This window comes from Ctenopharyngodon idella, chromosome 9 (assembly GCF_019924925.1).
Source record: "Ctenopharyngodon idella isolate HZGC_01 chromosome 9, HZGC01, whole genome shotgun sequence".
In the NCBI taxonomy this organism is placed as follows: Eukaryota; Metazoa; Chordata; class Actinopteri; order Cypriniformes; family Xenocyprididae; genus Ctenopharyngodon; species Ctenopharyngodon idella.
In genome coordinates this window covers 20,930,915-20,951,588 of record NC_067228.1, presented here as the reverse complement: position 1 = coordinate 20,951,588, position 20,674 = coordinate 20,930,915, and the positions used below count along the sequence as shown (strand labels likewise).

Genomic DNA, 20,674 nt, shown 5'->3' with positions numbered 1-20,674 from the left:
AATATCTGATTAAATAAAACACTTAAATAACACAATAATTCTTGATATTTCTCCCTTTGTGTTCCTAAGCTCTGTAAAGATTCGAGAAGGCTGTGCTTTTCAGACAGTATGGTGGAGAGGAAAGAAATTATGATTATTGAAAGTGCTGTCATGTCTAAGTTGTGTCTAAGCTGAAATGAGAGCTGAGTTTAATGATTTTAAAATCTATTTTCATGCTGTGGTAAACCTAACTCATCACTTTCATGAATTAGATTACCTTAGTGTTGAGACCTTTATCACAATATGATTGACAATGACTAACAGTGTGTTGTTGTTTCCTTTGTGCTTTTTTTAATGGAGTTAGGAAGATTACTGATTTAAGTTTACTAGCGTAGTGCTTTAAAATATGATTGACAGTGACTAACAGTGTGTTGTTTTTTTCTTTGTGCCTTTTTTAGTGGAGTTAGGAAGGTTACTGATTTAAGTTTACTAGCGTAGTGCTTTAAAATATGATTGACAGTGACTAACAGTGTGTTGTTGTTTCCTTTGTGCCTTTTTTAATGGAGTTAGGAAGGTTGCTGATTTAAGTTTACTAGCGCAGTGCTTTAAAATAGTGGCATCTCAGTGCATTGGTGATACTGGCAGTTATTTACAAGAATTTCTAATTCATCTCTGTGGTTAAAAAAATAAGCTCTGGGTAAAAAGAGCATAAAACATGACTCCATGAAGATCAGTGAAATGCAGAGACATCAACATCATGTGGCATCAACATTGAATTAATTCAGGAAATAGAAGCTGAGTGATGTGCTGTAACTGACCTGCTGTTATTTAACGGCTAAACTTCTGATGACTCACGACTGCATGCCTTCTCTTGTGTCTGTTTGTTTGCATATGATGTGCTCCAAAGCAAACCCCCAATGAGGGGAATAAAAGAGTCGAGGGCAAATGGCTTTATTATAACTTCAGCAGAAATCAGAGGCTTTGAAATTCAGCTGACATTAGAGACATCTGGTGTCTCTGTGCTGCTGTCCAGTTCGCCACAGGCAGGTGAAAACCACAGGCTTTTAATCCACTCACTGTGGACACAGAGCTCCAGAGATAATCAGACATAAAAATAATAATAATAGCAGAACCATGTGAATAAAAACATAATTTTAGTGCTAATACATGAATTATTCCTTGACAAATGCTGCAAGCTTCTTAGCCCAGGTTGCTCTCCACTAAAGAAAGAAAATATTTTTCCTTGACTTGACCTCATGAAGCTGTGAGTTGAGAGACACCAAATTAATGCAGTAATTCTCTCAGTTCACTGCTTCTAATAGTATCTGATAGCCATTATCAGTACAAAAGACTGTAGCTCTGATCCAGAACCTGATGAGCTACATGACTGTCTGTTGCCTACAACATATAGATGTCTACTCTTTTAGGCAGTTACCCAACTGGGGGCTCACAAGGCTAGCTGAACAAACACTTTTGAATTTTGAGCAAATTAAAACATTAAATGTAATGCAGGTAGCATATTGTCCCTTATGACATTAGGTATTAAAATAAAAAAAAAATAGATGGTGTTGAACAATAGTCAAGTAATTTGCAGTTTTTGTATGGTGGAATTAAATTATCTTTAAAGCTTCATAAGTGCCATAAATTTGTACAAACTTAATTGAGATGACATTTGTGGTGTATTTATATAAATGCACATAGATTTTACTATTAGTGCAATTGATTTTTTTTTTCTTAAAAAATCAATATATATAACCATATATTGTGTCCATTAGTCAAAATAGTCAGTTTTTACTTTTTATTGATACTTTTCAGTATTGAATGAAATCAATTTCTCACAGCTTTCCAGAATCTTCCCAAAAATTGTCTTTGAGGGATATGTGCGATGCTTTGGCCAAAGCATTTTTGGGTGTCTTGTAAAAATATCTGATGGAGATGTTCACTTTGGAGCATATAAATACAATAATCAATTTATTTTTATTTATTTTTTTAGGGATCATTATTATATTGGCATGTTCATGGTTGTAGCCCTCTTTTCTTATTTTTAAAAACTACAAAATAATATTAATCATGAATGTCATGCTACAAATGTCACATTTTGGCACAAAGCACATCTACGAGTGTGAAATACATAAAGTGATTGAGTCCAGTCTTCATATAGGTTCATCAAACATATGGGAATAACAGTGTCCTTCCTTTAGTTTGGTGTTTATCCATTCAAGTTGACACTTATCCATCATTATGATAATGACTTGCATCAATATTGGAGATCTGTTTTACTGACAAAATGCTGACATGACATAACATTTAGTTGAAAACTACTTAAAAGAAATTGTGCTTAAAGTTGTTGTCCATATAAATGACTTGTATGTTATCTGTTTGTAGATAACACAGTGACAGTGTTCACTATAAGCGTTTCAATATATGAGAAACAAGTCTTTCTTATTGTTTGCAGTCTGTAAAATATCACCTTCTCTGTTGTTCAGTGTGGAGGTTCTTGGTTAGCTGTTATAGATTTATACGATTCCCTCACTGCGTTTACTCCTCCACACCACTAGAGCAGTCATGAGTAGTGTCACCAGAATGGGCACCACGATAAAAGGCCCCAAGATCCGATTGGGTGGGTCGTGAAGCAGCCGTCCAGACAATGAACAGTCATGGAAGTAGTGCCTGTGCACCCGGATGAAGAATTCATCCACCATTCGGTTGGGCCAGAAACAGTTCATCTTCAGAGCCACCAGGAACGTGCAGTTGGTCAGTTCTCCATAGGACCTTTAGTAGAGAAAACAGGAGATTAATGTTGACTGTTTGCATAAGATGGTGTTGTGCACTTTTAAAGGTGAATGACTGTTTTAAAGCATTTCAGAATGAGTCAGGATAAACAAAAAATAGGTTAAATGTGAAGTGTGTATTTTATTTTTTTTTTTTTTTAAATACTTTCTCTTTTCCCGTAGGAGACAGGAGATGTACAGAGCCAACTATACTGAAGCCACTCATATGTTTATTTCCCAGAGAGTGTAAACACTGTGGCACTGTCAAAACATTGCTCTTTTGGAGCAGTTCTACATACAGTTTTTAGCTCATTGCAGTGGCTACTAGCTTTTGCAACTCCAAAACAATGAATCAAATTGCTAATGAGTCGCATGTTTTCTTGAAAGTGTAATCTATTAAATGCAATCTACCATTAAACATTAAGTGTCTCTATAACAGTGGTTGTCCATGAAGCCCCCCCTCCATACATATAAGTATGCCCCCCCCAAAAAAAACAACAAAAAACAACAAAAACCAAAACATGCAAATTCACTCTCTACCAGAAGGTGGTGCTTATGGAACAGCAGCAATACACTGCAAAAAATGCTTTTCTTACTTAGTATTTAAATTTCTAAAAAATCTTAAATCCAGATGCTTTTACTAGATAAGGAGAATGGCATAAGATATTTTTTCTTGTTTTCTGGGAAAAAAAATCAAAATGATGAGTTTTTGCTTAAAACAAGCTAAATTATCTGCCAACGGGGTAAGAAAATCTTGTTTCTGTTTGGGACAGTAACAAGAAACAAGATTTCAAACAAAAAAAAGATTATTTTTCTTACCCCATTGGCAGATCATTTTACTTGTCAAAATGAAAATTTGATTTTATTTTGCAGAAAACAAGACAAAAAATTTCTAATGTCATTTTACTTATCTAGTAAAAACATCTTGATTTAAGAATTCTTAGATATTTAGACTAAACAAGACAAAATACTAAATAAGAAAAGCATTTTTGCAGTGTAGAGTTTCCTTGGTTACCTCTGTAAACAAAGCAGCACCAGTGCTGCACTTATATAAACACTACTTTAATAGGCATCATACGGAAGTGAGATTAAGGGGCCGTTCACATATCGCGTCTAAAAACACGTGGAAAGCGCGGCCGCACCGCTTTCTCCTTCTTTCCAAAGCGCTTGCGCTCCCGTGGCGCCTGTCGTTGCTATGCATCCATGAACTGCGCTCTCCACGAGGAGTAGGAAGTTTATGACTTTATTCAACAATTTCTTCTCTTCCCTGTCAGTCTTCTACGCTGCTGATGTAGTAAACGCAATGCAGATGCAGATGGTGACGCAGGAGCTGGCCAATAATGAGTCGGCGTTCTGACGTAGAATCCGGAAGTGTTGCTCTGTGTTTACTATGTCAACAGCGTAGTAGACTGACAGGGAAGAGAAGAAATTGTTGAATAAATTTGTTATTTTTGTTTTGTTTTTGCACAGAAGTATTCTCATCGCTTCATAACAATAATGTTGAACCACTGTAGTCTCATGGACTATTTTAACGATGTCTTTGCACCTTTCAAGGCCCAGAAAGGTAGTAATGACATTGCTGTTTGTGTGGTTCAGAAACCTCAGATTTCATCAAAAATATGTTAATTTGTGTGCCAAAGATGAACGAAGGTCTTACAGGTTTGGAACGACATGAGGGTGAGTACTTTTTTGAGTGAACTAACCCTTTAACTGCTACCCCTTTTTTTATAAGACAAATGTGCCATTAGAAATTAGACATTATAAAACTGAACCAAGATCAGCTAAAAACCATACAGACATTGGTTCATCGGTTCACTAAGCTCGTCCCCTACTGGTGAACCATTGAACTTTCGAAATGCTTCAACACTGCCTCATTTACTGAAATCACTTGACATATGACATATAGTAGTTTGATACTACTGGTTCAAAGCAAAAATATGTGCAAAGGTTTTGAAGCTTCACAAAGCAGTGTTTTGAAAGCACCCATCACTAATGGCCACAACTGAAACAATTTTCTCTAAGATAAAATAGCACCATTTTATTGGTAACACTGCTTTATTGACATACAGAAGACATTCAAGTAATCTGGTTGATACTGTTTTGCGCTTGCCTTTATTTCCACATGGCAGTCATCCAAAAGTCATAGTGATATTTAAATTAGGTTACTGAAGATATTTTTTAATAAGTAGTCATTTATCTGAAACCATCATTTTTGCAATTCCACCAGTGATGCGGAAATTACACATTTGACTTGAAAATTAATATCGATTTAATATGTGCTGAAATATAAAAGCACTATCAATGAAATAATCGCATCAAAACCTGCAAGATTTCAAGACTGTACTTTAAGAACCATCAAGAAACAAAACAAAAGCATCATATTTTGGATCTCACATGTGCTAACTATTTGCATAGGTTCACATGAATCTCTTTGGTGCTGTTCCTAATCATCCATAAAATGCACGTCTGCATATTTGTGTGTGAGAGTGTGCATGATAAATGTCTTTATTAAGCTGAAATAATGATTCTCTCAGTGACCGTTAAGGAGCCCTGATGGAATGAGATCACTCCAATAATGATGATGATGGTGATGAAGAGTGACGGAGCTCAAGGAGAGGCTGTACTTCAGATGAGCTCTTAATAGGCCCCTATGTGAGTGTTAGACCCTGACCCCCCTCCCCCCTCCCCCGAGCCGTCTATTTTTAAGCCCAGTCAGCCTAGCGTGGGATGCCTGGCATAACCAGTGCAGACTTTTAATCAAGAGTTCTCTTCCGGGCCTGTTTTAGGGGCTGGAGCAGACTGCACACTGCCTCCCCTCACATTTCACCCCAAGGGATAAAGATGGCTTGCAGGATGGCAGCTCAAACACTCGGGCAGTGCAAAAAGCACGTCTCATCTTCCCAAAGCGGCATGTGTGACACATATGGGTGTCTAGGTCACCCCTGTGTGCACAGCCTGGCTGTAGAGGCTAAGGGTGTTTAGGTAAAGGAAATGGGAATGAATTAAAGAAGCCAGTAGAGAATGACTGGAACTACTGCAAATTCAGGAGAGAGGTTTAAAGGATTGACTTGGAAACTGAATTTAAAACACTGAGCTGCACTTTATTTTAGTTGCACTGCATTATCAAATGCATGTCCTTTTTTTTTTATAGTTTTCCCTTTATTATTTAATCGATTTCATAATTACTTACAATATTTTATTTTAAACTTGAATTGTCTTTTTCTTTCATAACTTTTATAATAATTTTTATTAGGGATGCACCGATACCATTTTTTAAGGACCGAGTACGAGTACCAATACTTTTTTTCTAGTACTCACTGATACCGATGCATACATTTATTAATTTCTCTTTTTTTTTTTTTTTTTTTTTTGGTGATGTTGCAGTTTTCCAAGCACAACACAGTGAAACTAATGAATGTAGGACAGCTTCTTTATTATTACTCTAATGAAAAAAGTAATAATTTTTATGTGCTTGTCACAAACTTAAAGAACAAAAATTTCACAGTGTCCAATAACCTTCAAAGGGCATAATTACCAATATATATATAATTGTTGTTATATCATTTTTTTTTACAAACAATACAACAAATGCTATAGAGATACAATTTAAATAAGCTTGTTTTTCAGATACAGTAGGTTTATTTACTATATATACATTTATTTAACATCTTTTGTTGTTTTATTAACACTAATGACAAATATAGGCTACTGTCCCTTTAAGACCGAATCCATACCGTCACATGATATCCTGTTTTCACCCAAATGTTTACGTCGACATAAGCCATAACCGACTGTATTTACGTGAAATACTCCACACCATGGACATTTTGAGAACTACAGTGGGTACGGAAAGTATTCAGACCCCCTTAAATTTTTTACTCTTTGTTATATTGCAGCCATTTGCTAAAATCATTTAAGTTCATTTTTTTTCCTCATTAATGTACACACAGCACCCCATATTGACAGAAAAACACAGAATTGTTGACATTTTTGCAGATTTATTAAAAAAGAAAAACTGAAATATCACATGGTCCTAAGTATTCAGACCCTTTGCTCAGTATTTAGTAGAAGCACCCTTTTGATCTAATACAGCCATGAGTCTTTTTGGGAAAGATGCAACAAGTTTTTCACACCTGGATTTGGGGATCCTCTGCCATTCCTCCTTGCAGATCCTCTCCAGTTCTGTCAGGTTGGATGGTAAACGTTGGTGGACAGCCATTTTTAGGTCTCTCCAGAGATGCTCAATTGGGTTTAAGTCAGGGCTCTGGCTGGGCCATTCAAGAACAGTCACGGAGTTGTTGTGAAGCCACTCCTTCGTTATTTTAGCTGTGTGCTTAGGATCATTGTCTTGTTGGAAGGTAAACCTTCGGCCCAGTCTGAGGTCCTGAGCACTCTGGAGAAGGTTTTCGTCCAGGATATCCCTGTACTTGGCCGCATTCATCTTTCCCTCGATTGCAACCAGTCGTCCTGTCCCTGCAGCTGAAAAACACCCCCACAGCATGATGCTGCCACCACCATGCTTCACTGTTGGGACTGTATTGGACAGGTGATGAGCAGTGCCTGGTTTTCTCCACACATACTGCTTAGAATTAAGGCCAAAAAGTTCTATCTTGGTCTCATCAGACCAGAGAATCTTATTTCTCACCATCTTGGAGTCCTCCATGCGGGCTTTCATGTGTCTTGCACTGAGGAGAGGCTTCCGTCGGGCCACTCTGCCATAAAGCCCCGACTGGTGGAGGGCTGCAGTGATGGTTGACTTTCTACAACTTTCTCCCATCTCCCGACTGCATCTCTGGAGCTCAGCCACAGTGATCTTTGGGTTCTTCTTTACCTCTCTCACCAAGGCTCTTCTCCCCCGATAGCTCAGTTTGGCCGGATGGCCAGCTCTAGGAAGGGTTCTGGTCGTCCCAAACGTCTTGCATTTAAGGATTATGGAGGCCACTGTGCTCTTAGGAACCTGTGCCTTGCCACAATTCTGTCTCTGAGCTCTTCAGGCAGTTTCTTTGACCTCATGATTCTCATTTGCTCTGACATGCACTGTGAGCTGTGAGGTCTTAGATAGACAGGTGTGTGGCTTTCCTAATCAAGTCCAATCAGTATAATCAAACACAGCTGGACTCAAATGAAGGAGTAGAACCATCTCAAGGATGATCAGAAGAAATGGACAGCACCTGAGTTAAATATATGAGTGTCACAGCAAAGGGTCTGAATACTTAGGACCATGTGATATTTCAGTTTTTCTTTTTTAATAAATCTGCAAAAATGTCAACAATTCTGTGTTTTTCTGTCAATATGGGGTGCTGTGTGTACATTAATGAGGAAAAAAAATGAACTTAAATGATTTTAGCAAATGGCTGCAATATAACAAAGAGTGAAAAATTTAAGGGGGTCTGAATACTTTCCGTACCCACTGTATGTGTGCATTTGACCATTCAGGCGCGAGGAGAACTGATCGCGCGCTGTCTGAACTGCGATCGCGCGCAAGAAAGAAAGAGAGAGAGAGCGCTTCTGGTCTGTGTCATTAAGCGCGATTCCGCCTATCCCGCCTTCACTAATCGATAACGAATTGTGATTGAAAGCATGCAGTTCGCAATGTGTGGGTTGTCATCATTAATTTTGAAGTATTTCCACACCTCTGAGGCTGACATTGTTTCTGCTGCTGCCGTCAGTGTCTCTGTGCATGGAAAATTCTGTCAGTTACGTCACGTGAGGTATCGGTCTTTGGTATCGGGGGTATTTTTACGAGTCAAGTACATGAGCCTGGTATTTTTATATAAAAATGTGCTATATAGGCTATATTTTTTTGCTCAGTGTTTGTATCTGTGTGCCTGGGTACCACTGAAAAATGTTGAAACAAAACAAAAGAAAAAAGAAATAATTTGTGGTAGACATTTACTAATGGTGAGAGTGAGTCAGTTTTACTGGAATTAAAGTTCAGGAGAAGCTCCAGCTTCTGTTAAACCCTGTCTGTTAATGGACTGACCCTGAGCTCACACCTCTGACCGTCTCTGTCTGCCTGTGTATTTATAGCATTCACATTAAAGACTAAAATAAACAAAGAACCATCCAACTGTATGCCCACAATGGACAGTTAAATAGTAAGTAAGAAGCACTGTATTTATTTTCCTCATTTCATTTTTAACGGTGTTTGCTAAGACAAGCATCTTTATTATTATTGCTCATAGGCTACTTGAGATTAGTGAACAAAACCCTAAATGTGTTAAACTTTGGCACATAACTCACTGCTTTTGGTTGGATAACTTTAGAAGCTTTAATAAGCCCTCTACCATTAAACATGAACATAATCATGCAGTGAAGACTATGCCAGTAATTGAAGCCATTTTAATTTGCATTATTTTTATCATTGTACCTTGGTTCTGTTGTTTTTTGGTTTGTTCTATTGATGTAATGTTCCTTAATATTTATTTTATTACTGACTGTTTAGTTGTCTTGAATAATTATAAAGCAGCTTGTTCAATAGAACATTTGTTTTTCCAATCAAAATTGGTATTGAGAACTGTAAAATTTCACTGGTATAGGTACCGTCTACTGAAATGTTGGTATTGTGACAGCTGACGCACAACATATACGGAAATATTAGAATATATGAGCACATTGTGGCCATTTTAATAAGACAACAGGCCTCAACTGAAGCCACACAGCAGAACATATACAATATATTTCATACTCAAACAGTATAAATGGCATAGTCCCATAGTGACATTTCATAGGGCCCTAAAGTGGTCGCCATCATGAACGTGACAGAATCAGAAATCTAATAATATCATATCCCCTCCAGGTGGATTGCAGTGTATGTTATAAAGCTCTGCACATGAGGTTGTGCCATTCATCTCTACATCAGTCATAACATTTTCTCTTTAATCTGTTTTAAACACTATGCCATTGTAAGCCTATAATAAATTAATGTAATTTGAAAGACAAAATCTGCCTAATTCATTAGAAGCAAATACACATTAAACCAGGATGAGATGTGCTCAGCTTTCTGAAAAATAATCCTCTGGTTTCTGCTCTGCTGAAGAGACAAATGAGTATTTCTGTTTATATTTAACTACTTCATCCAACTGTACAGAGTGATGAAGAAGAGATGTCAAACGTATCATCACCAGCATGAACAGAAACAGCTGTGGCAATATTTAGCCTGTAGCATCAGTTTGAGAGGAAGTAATTTAGTGAACGAGTTAAATTTGGATGTTTTATCACAAGGAACCCTGGGAGCTTCATTTTGTCCTGTCAAAACCTATTATCATGCAATTAACAAGTGAATACAGATAAGATGAAGCAATTCTGATCCTCTGACTGCAGATGTGAGACGTTGTATTAAGGCCATCATTTACTTTCATGACTTTCTTCTGCGGAATACAAAAGATGTTGTCCAGAATAATGTCTTAAATTTAGGGCGGGTTCCTCACACAATACTATCTTCAGATGAAGACAATGTCAGCTTTTATGGCGCTACTCTTTTTTTTGCATAATTAGACAACTTTCGATAAAATAAACTAGATAAAACTTTATTAGGGGCAAATTAATTGGTTGTGGGGGAAACAGGAGGACAGGATCTGGGATCTGGGACAAAAGTACAATAAAATCTAGACAGAGAATTTGAAAAGTAGAAATAAATGATGACAGTAGTTTAAAAAGAGTATCGACTTGTAAGCAATCTTTTCTTTCAATTTAAATTTCATATTCAGTTCAATTATGATTTACTGTACATTATTTTATCATTTTAATTAATCTTTTATTTAAGAGGAAAGTCTTAAGCAGCAAAGGAAGAAGCTGCACAAAAGTCTTTTGCACTTGGATAAACTAATATGATAATAGTATACAGAGTTTAATGAAACTCAGCAAGTCTTTCAGTCTATAATGGGTGACTGCTGCTGCTTTTCTTCATTGACCGTGTGATGAGAAAGTCTCCCTGCAGCTTTCAGTCTTGTAAGACAGCAGATTGAATTTCAAAATGGTTTAACACTACTAAATATAACTTGTGTGACAGGACAGAGACAGTCAGGGACAAACATCAACACACAGAGACCATGACTACAGCACACTGTCACTGTTCATGCGGGACGTGAGGGTTTTCTGCCACCATAACCAGTCACAAAGATTGCAGCAATGATTTCATGTTGACGTTTTCCTGATTGATCACTGATTTTACTAGCACTCTTCCCTAGTTGGCATTGCACTATTTGTCAATAAAAGCCTCTTTGCAAAGCCATTGTGACAGATTCACGAAACAATCTAAAGCTCACGCTCAAATATTACATTGCTAAAATATTTTTTTTAATCAGTATTTTGTCTTGTTTGGCAGAAAAAAAAAAAAAAAAAAAAAAAAGAAAAAAAAAAAATATATATATATATATATATATACACACAGGTGCTGGTCATATAATTAGAATATCATCAAAAAGTTGATTTATTTCACTAATTCCATTCAAAAAGTGAAACTTGTATATTATATTCATTCATTACACACAGACTGATATATTTCAAATGTTTATTTCTTTTAATTTTGATGATTATAACTGACAACTAAGGAAAATCCCAAATTCAGTATCTCAGAAAATTAGAATATTGTGAAAAGGTTCAATATTGAAGACACCTGGTGCCACACTCTAATCAGCTAATTAACTCAAAACACCTGCAAAGGCCTTTAAATGGTCTCTCAGTCTAGTTCTGTAGGCTACACAATCATGGGGAAGACTGCTGACTTGACAGTTGTCCAAAAGACGACCATTGACACCTTGCACAAGGAGGGCAAGACACAAAAGGTCATTGCAAAAGAGGCTGGCTGTTCACAGAACTCTGTGTCCAAGCACATTAATAGAGAGGCGAAAGGAAGGAAAAGATGTGTTAGAAAAAAGTGTACAAGCAATAGGGATAACCACACCCTGGAGAGGAAACCCATTCAAAAATGTGGGGGAGATTCACAAAGAGTGGACTGCAGCTGGAGTCAGTGCTTCAAGAACCACTACGCACAGACGTATGCAAGACATGGGTTTCAGCTGTCGCATTCCTTGTGTCAAGCCACTCTTGAACAACAGACAGCGTCAGAAGCGTCTCGCCTGGGCTAAAGACAAAAAGGACTGGACTGCTGCTGGTGGTCCAAAGTTATGTTCTCTGATGAAAGTAAATTTTGCATTTCCTTTGGAAATCAGGGTCCCAGAGTCTGGAGGAAGAGAGGAGAGGCACACAATCCATGTTGCTTGAGGTCCAGTGTAAAGTTTCCACAGTCAGTGATGGTTTGGGGTGCCATGTCATCTGCTGGTGTTGGTCCACTGTGTTTTCTGAGGTCCAAGGTCAACGCAGCCGTATACCAGGAAGTTTTAGAGCACTTCATGCTTCCTGCTGCTGACCAACTTTATGGAGATGCAGATTTCATTTTCCAACAGGACTTGGCACCTGCACAAAGATACCAGTACCTGGTTTAAGGACCATGGTATCCCTGTTCTTAATTAGCCAGCAAACTCGCCTGACCTTAACCCCATAGAAAATCAATGGGGTATTGTGAAGAGGAAGATGCGATATGCCAGACCCAACAATGCAGTAGAGCTGAAGGCCACTATCAGAGCAACCTGGGCTCTTATAACACCTGAGCAGTGCCACAGACTGATCGACTCCATGCCACGCCGCATTGCTGCAGTAATTCAGGCAAAAGGAGCCCCAACTAAGTATTGAGTGCTGTACATGCTCATACTTTTCATGTTCATACTTTTCAGTTGGCCAAGATTTCTAAAAATCCTTTCTTTGTATTGGTCTTAAGCAATATTCTAATTTTCTGAGATACTCAATTTGGGATTTTCCTTAGTTGTCAGTTATAATCATCAAAATTAAAAGAAATAAACATTTGAAAAATATAAGTCTGTGTGTAATGAATGAATATAATATACAAGTTTCACTTTTTGAATGGAATTAGTGAAATAAATCAACTTTTTGATGATATTCTAATTATATGACCAGCACCTGTATGTATGTATATATATATATATATATATATATATATATAAAATAATTAAATACATACATGATAAATATAGTTACAATTTAAAATAAAATGCCAAAGGGGGAAGAAAAATAAATTTGTGGGGAAAACACCACTGGCAATTTATTCATTTATTATTATTTACTACTATTATTTCAACTACTTTTCAGTATCTCATGCTATTTTGCTTTAAGTAAATGTGCATTGTTTTAAGGATGTTTACATATTTGTACTTTTGTTTTTTGGATCTCTAGAAACAGGACTGTTTATAGCAGAACCCATAACAACAGTGACCCAGATGATCATATACTCGATGATCCAGAAACGTCCTTTAAAACATCTCGAGCATGTGTCTCTGCAACAGTTACAGAAGCAGTTGAGCCCTGGATGCTAAAGGTGATGAGAATTGTTGAAACATACTGTAAAGTGTCACCCTTGTTGGCTCTTTCAGTCTCTCTCAAAGTCATTAAGTGTCATCAAGGCTGACAGAGGGGTTAAATGCTTTCAAGTGTGGTCACATTCCACAGAGCTAATGGAAACTATCCCACAAACACCTTGACTGTAATGTGAATGGTACATGCCCTGGGGAACAGATGGACATCGGGATCAGAATCTAAACCATGCGACTGCAGGGGGAGCAGAAGGATTTTAAGGGGGGCATCTGCCCCTATTTTATATACAGTTGTGTACAGTTGGGTATTACAGAATTTACTATATTTCTATGACAGTATAAAGCTATATTTCCCTATGTAATTCATATACATCAGTACATGCACATATTCAAACATGATGCTTCGAGACACGTTTTTTTTCTCCTGTTTTTGGACAGCTTGACAGCTCATAGTCACCGTACTATACAATTTCATTGTATGGAGAGAAAAAAAAACATTTCTTGTGCTCCACAGAAAAAAGAAAATCCAGTTTGGAACAACTTTGGGTGTGTATTTTCATTTTTGGGTGAACTATTCCATTAAAATAGTGTCCTGCAATAACCTGAAACCACAGCAGGATCTTCAGAAGCTTCGTAACTTCCAAGCACAGACACTGCAGGAAATTTTTTTGTCACTTCGTATCACTGCATTCAGATCCTACATTTTAACTCCAGGACTGTCTGTGAAGCAGCAACTCTAGGTTTCAGTATTCCCTTTGCCGTCACCAAGACAGTCACTCTGCTCTCTCTGCTCTTAGTTTCTCTCTCACTTTCCAAGTGATCACATGAGCCGCCTGTCCTCATGCAGTCTCATCAAGAACAGGACAACAGGTCACGGAGGGCCCAAAGAGTCAGAACTGGCTAAACACCAGATGGTGTACACAGAAAAGACGGGTACAGTGAGTCAAGACACCTGAGCTCGAGTTACAGGATCTCTGACGTATTACGTGCTTGAAGAAGATCGCAACCATCATGGAATAGATTTCTGGAGAGGCCAAAGGGTAATAGCCTCTAATATTTTCTGCCATATACTCTGGACGCTCTCATGGCCTGAAAACATCACCTTTGTGTCTGAATTAATAACAGCTTTAGAATTTCAATTAATTCTAAATGTAATTTAATTTTATCAACAAAGAACATTTATTAGCAGACTAATTATACCCTTTTTGAACACATTAATTAGGTTTGACATTTTGTCTCCCGGTTTGACATTTTGTCTCCCAGTTTGACTAATCCAGATGACACACATCAAAACCTCAATACAATGGGCAGGGAGTATGAAGACTAAATTAAATCTGATTACATACAACAGGCAAATTTGAAAGATTCTGACCAGAGATGTGTTGGTCAAATTTTAGCTTGAATAATGCCTTAGCTGTCATGTAACCATTAGCAGAATCAAGCATTGAAGCACAAGACATTCCTTTCTTTGCCAACTATATACTGACAGTGTCGAAAATCACGTTACGTTATCTGTTGTTAGTAACGGCACAAAAATAGATTAAAGTTAGTGTTGGCCATTTATCAACTTTAAGTTTTGAAGTTGCTGTAACTGCCAAATCTCTTTCAGTACATGCACATATTCAAACATGATGCTTCGAGACAAGTTTTTTTTTTTTTCATTTCTGTTTTTGGACAGCTTGACAGCTCTTAGTCACCGTACTATACAATTTCATTGTATGGAGGAAAAAAAAACAACTTTTTTTGTGCTCCACAGAAAAAAGAAAATCCAGTTTGGAACAACTTCGGGTGTGTATTTTCATTTTTTGGGTGAACTATTGCATTAAAATAGTGTCCTGCAATAACCTGAAACCACAGCAGGATCTCCAGAGGCTGAGTTTATGTCTCCACTTCGATGTAATGTTTGCACTTTATTAAAACTCTAGGGATCTGTTTTGAGCTTGTTAAATCAGTAGCAAAACACTTTGCAGTTATGTTTTAACATATGTTCCTTAATCTAATTTCTTCAGAAAAGTGGAAATTGTTTTAGACAAACACCTGCCTATAATTCAAGCTTTGCATTGTTAATTTGTATTTATTTTGCCTCCAGACTGTGCTTTAAGAGGAGTGTAATGAGCATACCGGCACACACAGGAATGACCCTTGGCAGGGCAAAAGGGTACGTCTGTAGATTGCTGGTTTTCGCCGAAGCAGTTAAATGCTTCATTGCCCAGGTGAGACAATTTGCTGAAGCGCAAGAGTGCTTGCCGCTCTGATCGCTTGTATATAACCTTAATTACCTGCAGTTGACTGCTCTCAGTGCTCGATAAGTCTTACATCACCACTTCAGAGGCTCACTGGAGGCCACATGCCGTTCTACTGTGTTGCTCAGCCCTCATCCCAGACCTGTGGCTGTCTCTAGACAGTGCTTTGTGCATAATTGAGCGACGGATTTGGATGACCTCGTGGAGGGAGCCGAGAGGCCATACATACTTTAATGAGCGCTGTTTCACAGGTGAGTGAGGTACTTGAACCTGCTTCCAGATCTGAGAACACCATGAAGTCCCCTGAGCTATGAAAGAGCAACCGTTGAGCAATAACACTCTTCTCTAGGAAGGCTGACAAATTGAGCCTGGAGTCGAACTCGATGGTTTAAAAAAAAAAAAAAAAAAAAAGGTACTGCATTGAATCATGGAGTAATTTCTTTCACTTTTTATTCTACCATGGCAGATTTATGCCATCCATTTTCTACTGATTTGAAGAAGTGTGGCATCGATCATATTTGATGTACTCTGTATATTAAATAAAGCCAGCTAACTTAAGTCTGTGCTTGTTATTGAGGTTTAACCATATATAAATCATTTTAAAATATTGTTAGCCAGGACTTAAGGCTTGAATTTTGTTCGGTGGGCTAAAGCACTTCTAATGTAAAAAAGCACAAAATGAAATACCAAAGATCAAGGTCATGACAAACCATTATACACAGTTAGCAGAATCTATGACTCACTGTCTAAAGGGAATCGCTCAAACTGCTTTTAATAAAGTTGATGTGAATAATCATAATTTTGTGTTACAAATAATAATGGCTCAGTATAACAACACCCGCAGGAAACAATCGTCCCCTTCAACACAATCTTTTTTGTTTGCAACTTTAGGGCAAAATTCTGAGGTTTTGATCTGAATAACAACAAATGCATCAGCAGTTTTCTTAATGAACACCAAAGCAGTTTTGCTATGACAATCACTCCACTTCTGAGTGGAGCAAAAATCTGGGTTACAGTGAGGCACTTACAGTGGAAGTATTCAATAGACAAACAATATATGTGTTAAGATTTTCAGTGTAAAGTTACATCTAAGTTTACTGCATCACCATGATAATGAAACTTTAAAATGCCTGGAAAAATGTTTTAAGCATTACACCTCAAATAATAAAACAATTTTAAGCAAATAATGTGCTTTTATAAAATTATAAGCTTCAAACGTAATCATTTAAATTCTTCAGTAATCTGCCCCATTCACTTCCATTATAAGTGCCTTACCGTAACATCATTTTTAAAGGGGTCATATAATGCCACTTTTACAAGATGTAAAATAAGTCTTTGATGTCTCCAGAGTGTGTATGTGAAGTTTTAACTCAAAATACCCCACAGATCATTTTTTATAGAATGTTAAATTTGTCACTTTTTGAGGGTGAGCAAAAACACTTCATTTTTGTGTGTGACCCTTTAAATGCAAATGAGCTGCTGCTCCTAAAAAGAGGGCGGAGTTTCAAGAGCTTGTGTTAGCAGCTCGATTACCTCACGCAGACTCACTGAAAACGTCAGAAACTGTTCAGCCTTTTATGTTCAAACCGGAGTCGGACAATGATGGAGAGACTCAAGAAGAAGTGACAACATGTAGAAAGCAACAGGATGTTTCTGAATGGTTAATTGATTAATTTATGTAGCTGATGTGGAGTTAACTATCTTAAAGTCACTGATTAGCATATTCTGTCATGATAGTCTATAAATCACTCGTGTGGGAACTGTTGTAAGATCCTACAGAGCCAGAGAATATATGCTGCATGGAGATAGAACAGATAAGTTATAACCATAATTAAACTAAACTATACCTTGTCATATATGCTATTGCATTTATGTTACGTATTGTATTGCAATAACATGGCCTCACCCCTTTGTTGCGTGTTCTCTGGGGCAGGGTTTATGTAAATTTTAGGGTTAGTGATGTCACTAACGGGGGAGGAAGCTCATTGTAGTCCCTACCAGCCGTTTATTGTAGTCCTTAAACAGAGAATTGTTTAAAAGAAAATATCTCTCTTTGCATTGAACTTTGAGCGTCGTAACTTCGCAGATAATATTTATGCTCTAACAGCAACATTACACACTAACTAAAGTTCTAAAAACTAAAATCATAATCAACCACCCCTTTAAAATATCATCATTTAATCACCCTCTTGTTGTACCAAACCTGTTTGACTTTCTTTGTTCTGTGGAAAACAAGAAGATATTTGGAAGAATACTGGTAACCAAAGAGTTTTGGTTACCATTGACTTTTGTATGATGGCAAAGTTATAATTTTTGGGTTGGAATGATTTGTATTACCATAAAACACTGTCAACATTTTGCACATTGACATTAGCTACAATAGATACGAGTTAGGTCGCAGGGGACAAACAGTGTATGAAGTGTTGATGACAGGGACTGGAAGACCTTGCTGGCCCCGATCCGACAGCCTGGACATCCAGTGTCACTTTTCTGGATTGTTGCGCTGGAGCGCAACGGCTTCAGTCTAGCGTCACAGTGGCAGTTTTTTAGGGTCAGTTGTCAAAGGCACAAAAGTAAAGCCAAGATAGTTCTTCTTGTTAAGTTCTTCAATATCATGTGTTTTCTGGAACAAATAACCTCCTCCATTATGTCATAGAGACAGCTGTGCATATGGAGGCATTCCCAAGAACGGTGTACGCCTGGAGCTGTGCCACATGGCACACTAAATCCCTCTGAAGTATGTGATAATATCGGAACCCCTGTCGTCTCTCTTACTGAGAAAACTCTGCTCTTCAATGACCTTGTCATGATTCAAATAAACATGCAGACGTGTCAGTGGCAAGGTAGGACTGTGCTGAACAAAAGTTGCTGAATGAGTGCTGAACCAAACTGAGTGTGATGTGAAACGTGTAGGGGAAGTTTGGGGTCAGTAAGATTTTTTTAAATGTTTTTGAAGACTCTTGCGCTCACCAAGGCTGCATTTCTTTGATAAAAAATACAGTAAAAAAGTAATATTGTGAAATATTATTGGAATTTGCAATCTTTTAAAATATATTTTAAAATGCAATTTACTCCTGTAATGGTAAAGCTGAATTTTCAGCAGTCTTCATGTCTTTATGATCCTTCAGAAATCATTCTAATATGCTGATTTAGTGCTCATAAAACATTTCTTATATCAATGTTAAAAACAGTTGTGCTGCTCAATATTTTTGTGGAAACCATGACTGGTTGCACTTTATTTTAAGGTGATGTAGTTACATTGTACTTCCTCAAATAAGTACTAAGTAATATTAATTAACTACATGTACTTACTATAGAGTTAGGGTTTGGTTTGACTTTTGAGGATGACTCTTAAGGATTCTTTGATGAATATAAAGTTCAAATATAAAAAGTTATAAAAGTATTAATTTCTTAAAAAAAAAAATCTTACTGACCCCAAACTTTTGAACAGTAGTGTACATGTAACAGGAAAATGCAAATATAGACAAATTTTGCACCGTGGCTCTAGTATCACTACCAGTTTATTCAGTTTCTCCTCCCACAACACAGGAGAGAAAATGGCAATAAACATAGTTTGACTTAGAAAAAGATATTACAATATATTACAACAGGTACAAGTGGCATGATTATCACTTACTCAACAGTGTCCTCCCAGCTGCACCACTGGCGCTGATCGAGAACCTCCATGTCCAGCTTGAACTTGGCCAGGCAGAACTCCTCGATGGCATTTCCATAGTGACTGCTGCATGCCATCGTTAGCACAGACAAGTTCACTGCAAGACAAAAAGAACCGAGAGTAAAGAAGGAAAACATCTCAATTATTCTTTTATACACCACAGGTTATTGTGTTAACACTGTGTGTGAAAATGTAGTTACATAAATAGTGGAGCTCAATGGTAAATAAACATCACAGATTTCTTTATACTGTATCTCAACTGTTTTCCCTAGACACCAAAATTCTCTCAAGATCAAATGATCTGCGCTACGCAATCGTACAGCTCTTATACTACTGTATGTCAGTAATTGTCTCATCTATGTCTATTTTTATTTTTACTAAGGAGTTTTCTGTATGTTTTTGTTGTTGTTGTGTTTTTTGCTTTAGCCTATTTAAAGTGGGGGAAATGTTTCCATTCTAAAAAAGAACCATATTTATTTTAATATCTCATTTTTAATCAATCTCATTCCCATAGGAATAATAAGGCAAGTGGTTAACCAGGATTTGTTTTAACCACATCCCTAGCATATGATGAGTTGTCGACTGTATCTGTCATTTGACCTAATAACCAAATCAATTGGGAGAAATCAGAGGAACATTTTAACAAAACACATTAAAATTACCATGAGGGAAAAATGTGTTTAAGCATGTGAGTTGCCATTTTGATGTGTCTCAATAATAACACAGGTCACAGACACTTAAAACGTTCACATTAATGAAATATTCTGGTGTAAAATGGACACTGTAGTCTAATTTAGATTCACCATGCAGTTTGTAAAAAGCTTAAATCAAGCTTAACTTGAACAATTCTTTAAAATTGAACATCACTTCCAGATAACGAGCAGTCGTGCTGTAATTAGTCAACTGATTTAATTTAAAACTCTCTTAAAAAGCCAATAACAGATTCAACATTTTAAAAGGTAGCAAATGTCTGAATAAAATAAAATAAAAAACTTGAGAAGAGAAACAACGATGAGTCATTTCATTAACTCTGATATAATGGTATTAATGTGCAGCTCTTGGAAAACAATGGCCTTTTAAACAGAGCAGCTATTGTCTGACTGTCCTTTTCTTTCATATTCTCTGTTCTCTCGCTCCTATTGTTTTATTCTCCTATAGAGATCCACAGTACTAATGTTCCAGTGTACCAGCACTCGCCCCCAAAGCTGTAAAGAAAAGCGTCTGATCAGTACGAGAGACAGATTCACACTCAGAACTGCAGTGACTGCGCTCCCCTTGGCTCATTGTTAGTCAATAACAACTATCACATCAATTACGTGACAGGTGAGACTCCAAGAAAAATAAAGCGGGAAAGAAATGTTTGCGTGAGGTAAAAAAAAAAAAAAAAAAATCAAAGGAATGTGTGCAGGATCAATCAGGATTCCTATTAGACTTATATAGGATCCTAATCTGAATTCACTGGATAAACTGAATCCCTACAGGATTTTTTTTTTTTTTTTTTGTTGCCTTCTTATAGGATAATGTAGTAAAGGATAGATGTGTTTTGTATTAAATAAAAACACTTTTCCAAATTGTGATTCCATAGATAGTCCTTTCAGCCGAACAATGACACCATTT

At 37.1% G+C, this 20,674-nt stretch overlaps 1 protein-coding gene across 2 annotated transcripts in view; it reads right to left on the bottom strand.

Moving 5' to 3' along the window:
• Positions 1-914: 914 nt before the first annotated feature.
• The window catches only part of ramp1 (receptor activity modifying protein 1), a 37,756-nt gene continuing 17,996 nt past the window's right edge, over positions 915-20,674 (bottom strand). For both annotated transcript variants that reach the window (XM_051906772.1, XM_051906771.1), the window contains 2 exons: positions 19,019-19,154; positions 915-2,751 (listed from right to left, as the gene is read on the bottom strand). In XM_051906772.1, the coding sequence (XP_051762732.1) occupies positions 2,496-2,751; positions 19,019-19,134 (372 nt within the window). In that variant the 5' untranslated portion in view covers positions 19,135-19,154 and the 3' untranslated portion in view covers positions 915-2,495. The remainder of the gene's footprint in view (positions 2,752-19,018; positions 19,155-20,674) is intronic.